Below are 13,167 nucleotides of genomic sequence, written 5' to 3'. Positions count from 1 at the left end.
CCACGGTGGACCATGATCATTCGCCAAATATGCTCTAGCCAAGGTGGGGCTGATGTGGACTTAGGCGGTTCGTCGGTTTGGATATTTGGGTGGGCTTCTTGAGGCCAACTAATCTCGATAAAGAGTACATCTACTAGGGACCAGGTCGAGTATAACGAAAAATAAACCAGCTGTGTATGGTCAAGCACGGCTTCCAAAATCCAAACTGGAATACTGGATCCCTGGGCCCAAATTATAGGAGCAATACAGCTTGAACTCGTGTTATTAGGCTCTTGGCATCGACTGGAGTGGCTCACTCGCGGCCCGGACTGTCCAATACGCATAGCCTCGTGCTCTCGTCTCCCTCAGCAGCGCTTTTGCGAGATTTTCATCTGGTAGCCTGAATCTTGGTAAAATAAGCACATACGCATTACATAGCTCTTGTACGTGATCAAATACGCATGCATGAACCAAATTATGATATAAAATAAGCACGGTTTCACTCGAATTCAATTCAATTTGCATTGCACTTGATATTACAGCTCCGAGATCGTCAGCAAGCAATAAGCGGCCTCACGTCAGGCATGTATCTAAAGCTCGAATCAACAAGAGGCACTTAGCACCGTACACATACACCTTATATACCACCCCCGGCCCTGCTGCAACTGCGTGCAACGCGCGCGCGCGCGTGCTCTCAGTTGTGGCAGATCTTGGCGGTGGGCATGGTGACGCAGATGGGCGCGTACTTCTTCTTCGCCTCGGGGCTCCCTTTCTTGGGGTCCGCCATGGCGGCGCCGGCGCCGCCGATGGCCGCCACGGCCGCCGCAGCCGCCGCGAGCATGACGGCGCGGCGTCCCTCGGCGGGCCGGGCCTCGGCGGCCTCCTCGGCCGCCGCCGCCGCCAGCCTGGCGCTGGCGGGCTCCTGCTGGCAGCGGTCGGCCTTGGCGGCCCTGACCACGGCGAAGCTGCCGCGGCGCGAGGGCGCGGCCACCGCCACGGCGGCGAAGGACGCCATCATGGTGAGCGACGCCATCGCTTTGCGCTAGCTGGGGCTGCTGGTGGTGACGGTGGTGGTTGTGGTGGTGCTGCGTGTGGACGTGGATTGCTCGCGCTTTGTGGGAGAGCTTTTGGCGGCGGGCCTGCACTGCATGGTTATGAAGCTGCGTTCCGGAACGGAGACGGCGCCTTATCCCGTGTGGGGGTGAGCGGCCACTGGGCCGCTGCCATGTGGCCGTGCGGCGTGACGTGGCGGAGGAGAGGGTGCGGGCGCTGGATAACGCGAGGGTGTGGTGGGAGATGATAACGAACGGGCGGACCGCATGCTTGCTGGACTGAGCCGTTGCGATCGCGATCGGGGGCCTATCAGCTGTGGGCTGTGGCTGGGCTAGTGAATCCCCACCCGTCATTCTTTCATTGATCTTGGTTCAAGAGAACCTATCAGTAGTAGCTGATAAACATTACATTTGCTATGTATACATTGCTGACCAATCGTGTCATGTGCCCTTGTCCCGCTTCGACAATCGTTGTGCCCAGAGCTTTGCTTCAGCGTTGCAAACTACCATTTGTGCGTCTGAGGCTAGCCGCACATACGCATTACATATCTGAAAATTACGTCGTTCCTTCGCTTCCATAGTTGCCAACAGCAAAGGGCAACAAAGGTTCTGAAATGCTTACCCGAGATGTGTGGTGGACAGATCAAAGTATCTAAAGATCCAGCAACGGCTGTAGTGTCCGTTGGCATGCTGATCCCAAGTTTAGACCAGAAAAGTTCAGCAAAAAGGCACCCATTGCTCGTAAACGATCGTAAATTTCCAGCCGGAAACAGTGTTTTTCTCTCACACCAAACCAGCCAGCAGTAAATAATCCATGATCGTTTACGACCTCCCGAACAGGCTGTATGTGGCTTGCTGTCTCATTCAGTTGTTGACAGATCTCACAAATCGGACTATCCACGATCATCTTTCGATGGAGATTGACCCTGCATTGCACCCTTTCCTGTGTCAGCAGCCAAAGAACTGAACCCGGGGAGGGACGTGGCTTTTCTATACTTTGCCTTCAATCTTTCCTTGCCGGTAGGCAGAAGGGGCCACGCCGCCACGGCGCCGCGCCGGTCCCTTGGTGGTGACCGAGAGGACAGTAGACTGAACGATGCTGCCCAGCTCCGTCAGTTCCGAAGTCGCCTGAGGTGAGTCGGGGCACCACGAACTGGGTATCCTGCACTCCAAAAGCAAAGAGACCTGCGCCACCGTACTGTTTGTTCTTCTTACAAGGCCCTGTTCGCGTACTGTTTGTTCTTCTTACAGTTCGCTTCGCTGAAAAGCTCGGCTGAAAAATGCTGTTCGCTGATTTGCTGTGAGAGATAGAAACCGATCTGCCATGCCGTCATCATTATGCCAGGCGTCGTCATACCAAAAAGAGGTCTCCTCACCATCGCCGATGTCCACCATGGTCACAGCTTTGTATAGCTGCGTATCAGAGTTTGTGATGCTGGTTGAGCGTGCAGTGTAATTTTAAGCTCGAGTGATTGCTTCATCAACTTCAACCCTGAGATTTTGTTTCCTCGCGTAATAATCACTCAAAATAGTTACCCTTCCTAAAAGAACTAACATCGTTATAATGATGTACGTAAAATCTGTTCAGGCTGTAGTAGGTATGCAAATGAAATTAGCACAAAAATTTGACACCGTCCATCTACAAACTACAAAAGCTAAGCTACAAAACTTGGGCCAATAGCTAAGCTACAAAAGTTGGGCCAAAAGTGAAAGCCGACCCAAAAATGAATAAAGAAAAAGATGGATGTATTTTGATCTCTAAATAAACTGAACAATCTACATAACTTTCCGTGCGGTTAGTTGCCGAGACGAGACCAAAATATCTCTTGTGTATATATTTGTGAGGGCAAAAAGCAGCAGAACGAAGACTACTTGGGCGCTCACTATTCCGAAATGGCTAATGCTGTTGCCAATCTCCATCCAACTACCGGTATTCCGTACCTGTGGGTAAAATGAACAGGAATATTCAGTACATCATTTTTTGTTGAAGTAGGAAGTTCACATTGAATACATAAGGCTAATCAGCTAATGTAGTCATCAGAAAATGAAATACAAAACAACTTGGTGCAGTTACAGCTTCAAATTTCCAATGATGCAGTCTCAGAGAGAGCCTTTGAGCTCCTGGACAGGAGTCCACAGCTAGTTTGCTACTTTACTCTGTTAGCATATAGCAAACTATGGTGTCCAGAACATTACAGACCAAACAAAATTTACTCACTAATGGACAAAATTGAAAGAACATTATATAGCAACTAAATATGGTCAAGGCCATGGAGAGCATGTCTTTTTTCTTAAATGTAAACTGCATGAAATTAGGTTATGAATTATAGAAGGGAAAGAGTGTACATACCAGGAAAAAGAAATGAATAGTCATTACATCTGAAAGCAGTATTACAAGAAAATAACAGCCCAGCCGTGGAATGCGGACTACCTTGGTAATCGCACTAAACGTACATCTGCAGTTGTCACCAAGGTCAGCTTAATGAAAAGTAGCATCAAGTTCAGTGCAAATTAAAAGAATACATAATTAAGCTAAGGTGTTATAGAAAAATGTCCAAAGACCTAATGTTTGGGGGAAAACCTCATCTTCTTTACATTTAATTGTTATAGCCTGTTACCCTAAGCAGGAACTCCCAAATTAATCTTTGCTCAACAGATAAATATGCGGAGAGTATATAGATAGTCTATATAGATATCAAAATGAACATTACATTATAAATGGATTGTTGCCTATTTTTATCTTTCTATAGCAGAAGATGACCTAATTTGTGACAAGAACTTTCATTAAAGCATCATATTTTGAAGAATAGGATTGCAAAAAAAACGCTGTACACTGAAATCGAGTTTAGCACATCTTCATTAACTTTAACTTCATGACATCACATAGCATAAGGTTAGCAAGGTTAAAAAAAAAAACTTACATGACAAGCATGAACGGAATGAATAACTTAAAGATAAGAAGTCCTGCCATAAGAAATGGCTGCCAAGAGAAAAGAGAAAAACATTAGTGTCTAGAATAATAATAAGTAAAAAAAGGTCATTCAGAGAAATGTAACATATAAACTTACACTAAATACTGTAATGAATCTGTACACAGACGAGATCTCAAAGCTTGCAATACTTGCAAAATTACCAGTACCAAAGAAGGCAACATTAAATAAGATCACCTGCAAGACAGAAAGATACCATTAGTTACACTATTATGTTTTCTGCTAAAACTACAACAGAAGTGCTCTTAGTTTCTATTGATAATAAATGATTGGATATTTACAAACAAAATACATATATGCATATAGTGGAAATATGGAATATAATGCAAGCATAAAGATAGCAATACATTCTGAACAGAAAAAAATGTCAGCACGGGAAGAGTCTCCAATACATGCATTAATCGTAGTTTCTTGTTCCATGTTATCCAAAATTATTGAATGTATAACCATATGGAAGCATTTTTTTTGGTTTATAAATATACCAATATCATTTCCTTGTCAAACTAATTACGTTTGTGCACAAAGTTCTCAGAGTCCGACCTCACATATTCTACAAAACTTCTGCAGAAATCAGAATAGAAGGGAGTAGCTTCCATTGGTCATCCCTATTTCAAATGATTTAGTATCTTTGCATAATTAATCCTAGAGGATTATCTAGAGTGAATACAATCTAATGCCTACTCTGCCATATAAAAAATAATGCATCGTATCCAAGAGCTTCCGCACCTCTATAGTCTATAAGACAAATGGAAATTATCAGACTTACAAATAACAGAGGGATTCTTAAATCAGATAGTCGTAGGTGTCTTTCTTCATAACCAAAAACTGAGTCATCCGCAAGGCTTCTGCAACGTGCAGAACCACTTTCTTCTGAGCAATACAGGTTGGCAGATTCCAAAAATATCCATCCAATGAGTACCATTGCAAAAGCGCTATAGAAAACTGCTTCATAGCTGTGAAGATTTAACAAAATTTGAACAATCATTTTCATGTTAAGAGCTCAGGCACAGCAAAAAGAAATTGATGTATAAACTACACCAGAAGGTAACAGCATACCCAATAGAAAGCAGCAGAAATGGAGGAGCAAAACCCAAGAATATAGATGTAAGACGGGATAGAACACTAGGTGGTGAGAAAAGAGGTAGCACCATAGCAACACCTGCCAAATATATGACACATTAAAAGAGTAGAACCAAAAAGCTCACAAGTTCAGGATGAACACTAGGCTTGGCTTCAAAAAGAATGTGTCATATTTAAAGGGCTCAACAAGATTTCCAATGGACAAAGCCCCAAAATGATGTAGACCTGTTAAAGTTTAGAATGTTTCCACCTGGGGTTATAGGCTTACAGTTATTCCCCAGAGGCCAGAAGCGGGGACCAATTTTCCATTTCGCATCTTTTCTCTGCACAGTTATTTCTCTGAATGTGTGCCAGTACAACTCACTTTATATTTCCATTAAAAAAACAGTAACCAAAAAGAGGCTATGAATTGTAGGATAGGAAAATTATTATTTTATATCCTTTTCATAATTCAGTGGAGGATACATTTATTAGAATAATGCCAGCCAACTTTACAGGCCATTGATAGCATTCAGAAGGTTTCAGAAAAACAGCTGTGTGGAACCCGAGCTGGTTTTAGAAAATCTGGTTATCAGTATTCAGTACTGTAACCAACCTTTATCAACATATTTCATTATAGAACAAAAGGCAAAGAACCAGAGCTCCAGCTACAAATGTACATAAGGATGCTAAGGGAAAGATCCATCAGGAATATAATAAAAGCATTTCAAGGACCTTGAACATTTTTTATTCATTTTATTTACTGCCACTCAATATTGCTTTTTGAAAGAGCTACCACTCAATATTGTGTTTTTTCTATGCCCAAGTAAAGGATTAAATCAAGCCCACAGTTCAAAAATTGCCAAATAAGACCCAGCGTCATTCTTGACACTCAAGTCCAACCATTGGTGCTCCTTAGAGGTCCTAACCACGGAGCACGAAATCGCAAAACACATAGTTTCCCTCCAAAAAAATAACCTCTCCCCTTGGGGAATGCATTAAATATTTACCTAAGCCCATCAGTCCTTGGGCAGACCTTACATTTGCTCCAAGACGCAGAGGCCTCTAAGTAGAAAAGTAAATGTCTGGGCTTGAGTAGCTTCTGGCCCAGTGGGTCTGTAAAACTCACTTGGACAAGATGTATTTTTGAACTAGATAAAACAAGTAGTGTTAAAACTGAAAACAGATTAAGAACCTAAACTATAAGACGAGTAAGCTTCGCCAGACCCTTAGATTGATGCAAACATAAGCATGCATACGTAGACATACTACATACAAAAGCTAGCTGTGTGTAGGCCTGTAGGGTTTAGACTGGTAAGCTGTTGCTTTATAGTAGAAGACACGATGTGTAAACAAATCAGATATCACCATAAAATGAGGATCCAATGACACTGTAGACAATTAACAGCACAAATAACAAACTTGAGTGACTTACCAGCTACAGACCAATTGATCAACTGGTGCAGTGAGTGCAATTCTCTGTTCTGGGACCGATGTGAGGTAGATAGCCACACCATTATCGAAGATATTGCAACTAAAATTACCTAAAACATGATAAACGGTTGAAAACAATGTCTCAAACTTGAACTTCCAAGAAAGAAATGCCAACCACAGGATATAACCATTTGAGTTCTGCACCTGAACAAAATACAGTTTAAAGGATTGAGGATCCCGTTTATTTGCTCGAGTGAGATATAGCCAAAAGCTGGAACTATTTGATTTAATCCATCTTGAAGCTAATCCAATAAGTATTATGAGCCCTCCACTAAAAATTCTGCATATAAAGAATTCATCAGACTAAAAGCTGCAAGGAAACAACCAATTAAACAATATTTGACAACATCTAGATGGCTAGCAGCTTCTTAAGAAATCATGAATGACACGTAACAGCATTAAACAATATTACTATATATATGTAACAGCTACTTCTCTACTGGCACAGGATAAAATGTAAGGGGGGAAATGCATGAATCCTGTCAGTGAAAGAAGCATACACCAAGTTGTTGTTTTCTGGAATTTCAGCTGGCATCAAAGTGAATACAGACAGGAACCAGCAAGCAAGCCATATGTATATTGCGAGTGCAGGGCTAGCTTGAATAAACAAGGCTACATAAGTTGAACCGAGTATCCCAAGTACCAAGAAGCACCACGTATAAATTTTCCTATCAAAGAAGCTCATAACCTGCCCACAAGTATCAAATTTCACATCAAATCTCATGAAGTCTTAAAATGATTGATGTGTCAACAAGTGGGTACATACCAGAAACTCCAATACAAGCAGTGCAACAACTGAATTGGTCAGGAGATTAAAAATGTACTTGAAGGGCCTATTAGCTAGTTCTCTCCATACGGCCTTCAAAAATTCAAAGTTTTGTACAATTCTTGTCCAAAGGAATATTGTCATAAATACATAAGCATGGTAAAGAAGTGGTGATTTCTCTAGAAGTAGTATAATGGATGACAAACCCATAAAGAGGCATCCACCAATATAAACCTGCAACCAGAGGAGATAAAATCAAATCATCTTAACTATGTGACCATGCAGATCAGCATGAAATTAATGTAGTTGTCAAATTTGATGAGCAACTTTGATTGCACAAAAATGAATAGTATGCGGCCCTAATTCAATCCAATGCATGCGCTCTATATGCAGAACCAAACCTTTGGATTCTACAGTATCAGTTCTGCAAAGGCCAAAAAAAAAAAACTGGGAAAAATGCAAACAGAAAAACATAATGAGTTTGAACAAAAACATATTAGCTGCAATCTAGATTGAGTAAAACGAAAACAGAAGCATATGTTTTGTAACATAAAAAAAAAAAGACATAAATTTAATAAGGAAAGAGTGGAAAGCTACCATACTTTCATGGATGTATTCTCAGGATACAATTGAGCCCTCTTGAGAAGAATTGCAGGAAATGATGTATAAGACTGTAACACATGTATAATGAGGTTCACCATCCATCCAATATATCCAAGGGTAATTGTAGTCATTAACATGAACCAATCATATGTTTGGAAATAATGAAGACCAGCAAGAGCCAGCCTTCGGAGCTCCTCAGATTGCTCCATGGCAGTTTCATAGTCCCTTCCAGATATAAGATCCTCAATCTGACTGAGCACTAAAGAAAAGTTTGCCAGTGGCTTAAAAGGTTTGAAGTAGAGTGAACTGGATTCCTTCAGCTCTGAGATCGATAAGGGAAGACATGCTTAGGAGTAACAGTATGATTTATTGTTTAATTTGGTAGCCTTGGTCATCATAAAATTTGCATTAGGAAAAAAAAGGAAATTGAATGACACGATGAGATTCATAGCTAACAGCATGGAGTAGCCTACTGTTATGGGTGACTCCGATAACAGATCAACAATGATGCTTCTAGCACCCATTCACACTACCACACACAAGCTTATAAGCATGGAGTAGGAAAATTTTGAAGTTCAAGTATGTAGCAAAAATTGTTTTGAAAGGATACGTGACTTTCGGAGAAACTGGTTAAGAATTTGCTTTGTATTGGCCAGAACAGCTTCAACTTCATCAGCCTGTATAAATATAGGGAACAAACTTTAACAAGCAGTGTTGAGCCAAGCGCAATATATTTTTTGCATAGCGTACAGTTATTATCTGACCTTGCTTAGTTTCAAATAAGGAGTAGGTAAGCTCCCCACAGAATTCATCGGGCATGGCAAACCCACAAGTGTAGCCTGCAAAAGTTGTGAAGAATGGAGAAAAGAAAAAGGGTTTACTTAAGAAAACTAAATGCAACTGAAGAACTGAATATATGGTTGCACAAGGAGATTTTCAAGCCACCATTAGGGGAGCTATGTCAGCCTGGTTGACATCTACTCTTTCAAAGCCTTCAAGGGCCCAGTCTTTTGGAGTGGGTGTATCATGTTTGTGGTCATCTACAAACCGAAAGCCATCATCAGGTTTCTCTGTATAATCCAGGAACTTTGGGCTTCTAATTCCAGCACCCCATGCTACAAGAGGAGTATCTGTATTTGAAGGGTGTCCGTCTCCATGGCTTCCTGTAGGTAGCAGTGCTTTAGCATTTTGGCATCATAATAAAGGAGTAATATAGAGTACTAACCTATAATATACTAACAAGTTAACCAATAAAAATGAAGCCTTTGCAATTAGTAATAGCCTAATGGGTCAATGACCCTCATCCTTGTGATTGACCCAAGACAGCATTGCATAAACCATAAAGTGCACGTGTGCAACTAAATTTAGTGTGCTAGAAAGCATTACATGTCAGGATTGGATTTGTCAATACAACTAAAGAATGTGGCTGCCTAGGCGCTATGGAGCATAAAATGAGTAACCTTGTAGGTAGGTAATGCAACTAATGTGCAATCCAGATTGAATTACTGTGACCAATAAGCCATTCATTTTGGGCAGCTGCTGATTAGGGGATACTTTCCACATCTATATGCATAGATTTGCAATGGAATGGTCTTATTTTCCTTTCTGTATTTTTGCTAAGGTGGGAAGAGATTTTTTTTGTGTGTGTGAACGTGCCCATGACCATGTTTCATTAAGAGGGAAGAGTTTCATAGCGCTTTGGCAGCCCACGGGCAAGATACCCGGAATTACCAAAGAGGTGGAGAACACACAATCAGGCCAGGCAGACATACAGATGTACAGACGTATACTTATAGTGAATTACATGGTACTAAGATTTGCGACAGAACACCGAAGCGCTAGCTCATCCATCCACCCGGGCTAAGACTGACGGGGCCTCATGCCCCACTGCAACCCGGTCATTTCGCTCATTGACGATCGTCGTTGTCAAGGTGGGAAGACAGATATGGGGGATGGTACTATGGTAGTATTCAAATCTAATTTAATTCCCAACTTTCAAATTAAAATTGGAATGTTTCAAGTTCATCAGGTTTACAGTTTCCTGGTGGTGACAGCAGAGATGCCACACTCTCCCAGAAAAACATAACCAGTCAGTTGCCTCCAACATCCTGAATCCTGGCAAGGAACCTAGCTCTAAAAACTATATAAACATGAGCAGCAAAAAATATATTTGTGAAACCATTTGGTGTGTAACTTACCTTTGTCACTCATTCCATGATCTGCAGTAAACACATATGCTGTTTGATTATCATTGAAGTAGTTCTCCATGAGATTGTACATACTTTCAGCTATTTGATCAACAACCTTGACATTGTTTAGATAGATGCTTGAATAGGGTCGGTGTGCATGGCCATTGGTATCACAACCCAGCAAGTGCAGAAATATAACCAACTTATCTTGTAGGAGTAACTGCCTCAATTTAACATCGTCAAAAGACCTGTTGATAAGACCTTGAAACTGGTCAAATGACCAATGATCCAGAAATGATGCATCTGCAATCAAGGTCTCTGACAAAGTAAAAAACATGATTCCAAAAGGAAAATTAATTGCAAAAGCAGAGGAATGATTATTTAGACTCTGTGGTGTTGAGTCAATACTGTTTTATTTGAAGAGGGGCACATCCTTCATGTATTTAAAGAGGAAACTGAATTATTTATACAATTTGCCTCAGAACAGATTTATTAGTTACGAATTAACCTGCACATCTGTAAAATTCATTATAGTAGTTGTGATTGTGGTAAAAAAACCTCAGAGGCTCAGACCAAGAGTAAGAAAATAATTTCAAAAATAATTTATATATATAATCCTTCTGCAAGATGAACTTTTAGACTAATATCAATATTTCAGGAAGAAAGGATGTGCAGTATGAGAAATCACAAAGTTATCTAGTCCATCGAGAAAAGCACAATGTGATTCCATGAATACGACAGTACTGGTAAGGCAGTTACAAAAATAGAATATCATAATAATGGCTTAAGCTTCAGGAGGCTACAGGTACTGCCAATAAATCTGACCTGTTGCAAAGTCTTCATATTCATGGGGATAAGTGCCCCAGGTACTGTGAGGTAGGTTGCTGCAGAATATAGGAACAATATCTGGACTTCCAAATGAGATAGTGTGCCGACTCTGATTGAATACAGAATCAAACTCAACTGGATTGGCCTTCCATCCTGCCAAATACAATACTCACTATTTCACTATAGGGCATAGCATATAACACATGTTTAATTTAACTAAGCAATGTTAACCATGTGCAGGATGTCAGTTATACACATTTCTCTCAGCTACAAAATACTGGCACTAAGCACTATAATTCAGTACATGTTTTTTGGTTAACAACCATGAGGGTACGAGTACCGCTAATACTAGTCCAGTAGCAACAACTACTAAAAATGGCAAAGCAATGCAATTACACATTAAAAGTGCAGCATACTTGAAAATTGAAGTAAACTGAAAGACTTGTGAAAACATTGCATCAAATTAAATCACGAATAGTCTGCAGTGGTACACTAGAACTAGCACCGGGGCAGCGCACCTTTGGTGACAGCACTGGGGTCCTCATAGAAGCCAGCGATGAGGGAGACATGGCCGGGCCTGGACTCGGTGGGCGGGCGCGCGTGGCTGACTCCCCACCGTCCCTTATCCTCGATCACGCCGCGCAGGAACGGCGCTCTGTACCTCCCCCGCTCGTCCGGCTCGAAGAACTTGTCCGCCCTGAGCCCGTCCGCTTCACGCGCCAAAAAAAAAAAAAAAAAAAAAAAAAAAAAAAAAAAAAAAAAAAGAGCCAAATTACACACCCAACATCGAGCCTATGCTTAATGAGACGGGATCGGAGGATCAAGGGCACACACCGACGAGGAGGACGAGGCGCTTGGCGGGGGCCGCCGAGAGGCGGGGCGGCACGGGATCCATGCCATGCACGATGGGGGACTTGAAGTAGATGTCGAAGATGCTGAGCATGTACACGGCGTGGAGCGCGACGCCGAGTACGACCAGCCACCGCTCGCGCCGCCGCGTGGAGGCGGACGGCGAGTGCAGCTCTGTCTGCGGGCGCGGGCGGCCGGCCATCGCGAGTGACGGAGCGGCGGCCGAGCCGTGGAGGTGGGCGGTGATGGATCTCGGTTCTGGAGGGAAGGGACTGGAGCTGGGGTGAGCGCGAAGGCGAATGCGTCGTAAGACTGACGGATTGACAGGACCGGAGACGCCTGGAGTGGGTGCACGGATCCAGAGTTTTATCAAACTACACTTTCAGCCTTCAAGGGTTTTGGTTAACCGATTATTAAGTATAATAGCAGGTTGAAAGCCGGCTGAATACTGAGGCAGAGAAGAGAGGGGAGAAGAAAGAAGAGAAGTGGGTTGTAAGCTTACCGTCGGCTTAGATACAAGAACCGAGAAACTGTGTGAGAGAGACAAGTGGACCATGTATTAATATTAAAGAGCTACCTACTATATGGGTGGGCTGAAAGAACACTGCAAAAGTCTTGGCCTGCCGCCTGTATTATTAGCATTGCTCCTACTATAAACCAACCAGAGTCGTGATTAACTTTTTACAAAGAAAGATTAGTCAATTAACTTTATTGTATTGTATGAATATCTTTTTCTAAGGAGCTTATTGGTTTCAGTGAGAGCTTGCCAATAATATTTTTCTCTCACAATAAACCAGCATCAGCTGGGCTTATCAGCATAGAAACCAACCAGCGAACAGGCTGCTTGTGTTTTGTTATATTAAAAAATGAGCCCAGTTGGCGGTGGCAGGTTTCTGTATAGGTTGTAAGACTTAATTTGGATAATCAAAGTTCATTGGGTGCAACCAAATCAGTAGAAACAATGTTTGGATTTGCCGGAGCAGTCGATGTAAAACAATATTTTAATATAAGATATAGGCCTACTTTCAAGTTGCAGTTTATAAAATAAATACTGTGCAAAACCATAATTTAGAAAGAAAATTCTCAAATGGGGTTTCTTAATCTCTAAAATACTAATGGTTTTATTTTCAAAAAAAATACTAATGGTTTTAAAACTAGAAGGTTGTTTGGAGAGATGTTTACCTTCAAGTAGGTCAATTCTCTTTTTCTCGACTCGTTTTCCCCTTGCTACAATAGACCAGGGCAAACCGAGAGCAAGTTGCTTTCTGGTGTCGATCTCGGCACCCCCCCCCCCTTGGTGTCCTCTTCGGTGCTAGAGGGTGGGGAGGACTTTAGCATAGTTGGTTGCGGGGCGTCCT

At 42.1% G+C, this 13,167-nt stretch overlaps 2 protein-coding genes across 2 annotated transcripts; both read right to left on the bottom strand.

Moving 5' to 3' along the window:
- Positions 1-476: 476 nt before the first annotated feature.
- On the bottom strand, positions 477-1,115 carry LOC136474012 (photosystem II 5 kDa protein, chloroplastic-like). Its single transcript, XM_066471629.1, has one exon. It carries the CDS (start codon positions 1,010-1,012, stop codon positions 674-676), a length of 339 nt encoding a protein of 112 aa, XP_066327726.1. The 5' UTR covers positions 1,013-1,115; the 3' UTR covers positions 477-673.
- A 1,238-nt stretch (positions 1,116-2,353) lies between these two features.
- On the bottom strand, positions 2,354-12,145 carry LOC136477542 (uncharacterized). Its single transcript, XM_066475745.1, has 18 exons — positions 11,795-12,145; positions 11,479-11,670; positions 10,958-11,113; positions 10,142-10,435; positions 8,889-9,106; positions 8,708-8,782; positions 8,554-8,620; positions 7,943-8,265; positions 7,341-7,574; positions 7,075-7,262; positions 6,719-6,854; positions 6,516-6,624; positions 5,078-5,180; positions 4,788-4,974; positions 4,100-4,198; positions 3,953-4,011; positions 3,382-3,487; positions 2,354-2,972 (listed from the first exon to the last, which is right to left on the bottom strand). Exons 1-18 carry the CDS (start codon positions 12,009-12,011, stop codon positions 2,808-2,810), a joined length of 2,928 nt encoding a protein of 975 aa, XP_066331842.1. The 5' UTR covers positions 12,012-12,145; the 3' UTR covers positions 2,354-2,807.
- Positions 12,146-13,167: the final 1,022 nt, after the last annotated feature.

This window comes from Miscanthus floridulus, chromosome 8, assembly GCF_019320115.1.
Source record: "Miscanthus floridulus cultivar M001 chromosome 8, ASM1932011v1, whole genome shotgun sequence".
Taxonomy (NCBI): domain Eukaryota; kingdom Viridiplantae; phylum Streptophyta; class Magnoliopsida; order Poales; family Poaceae; genus Miscanthus; species Miscanthus floridulus.
Note: the sequence above shows the minus strand (reverse complement) of the source record. Positions and strands in the feature narration are given on the sequence as shown.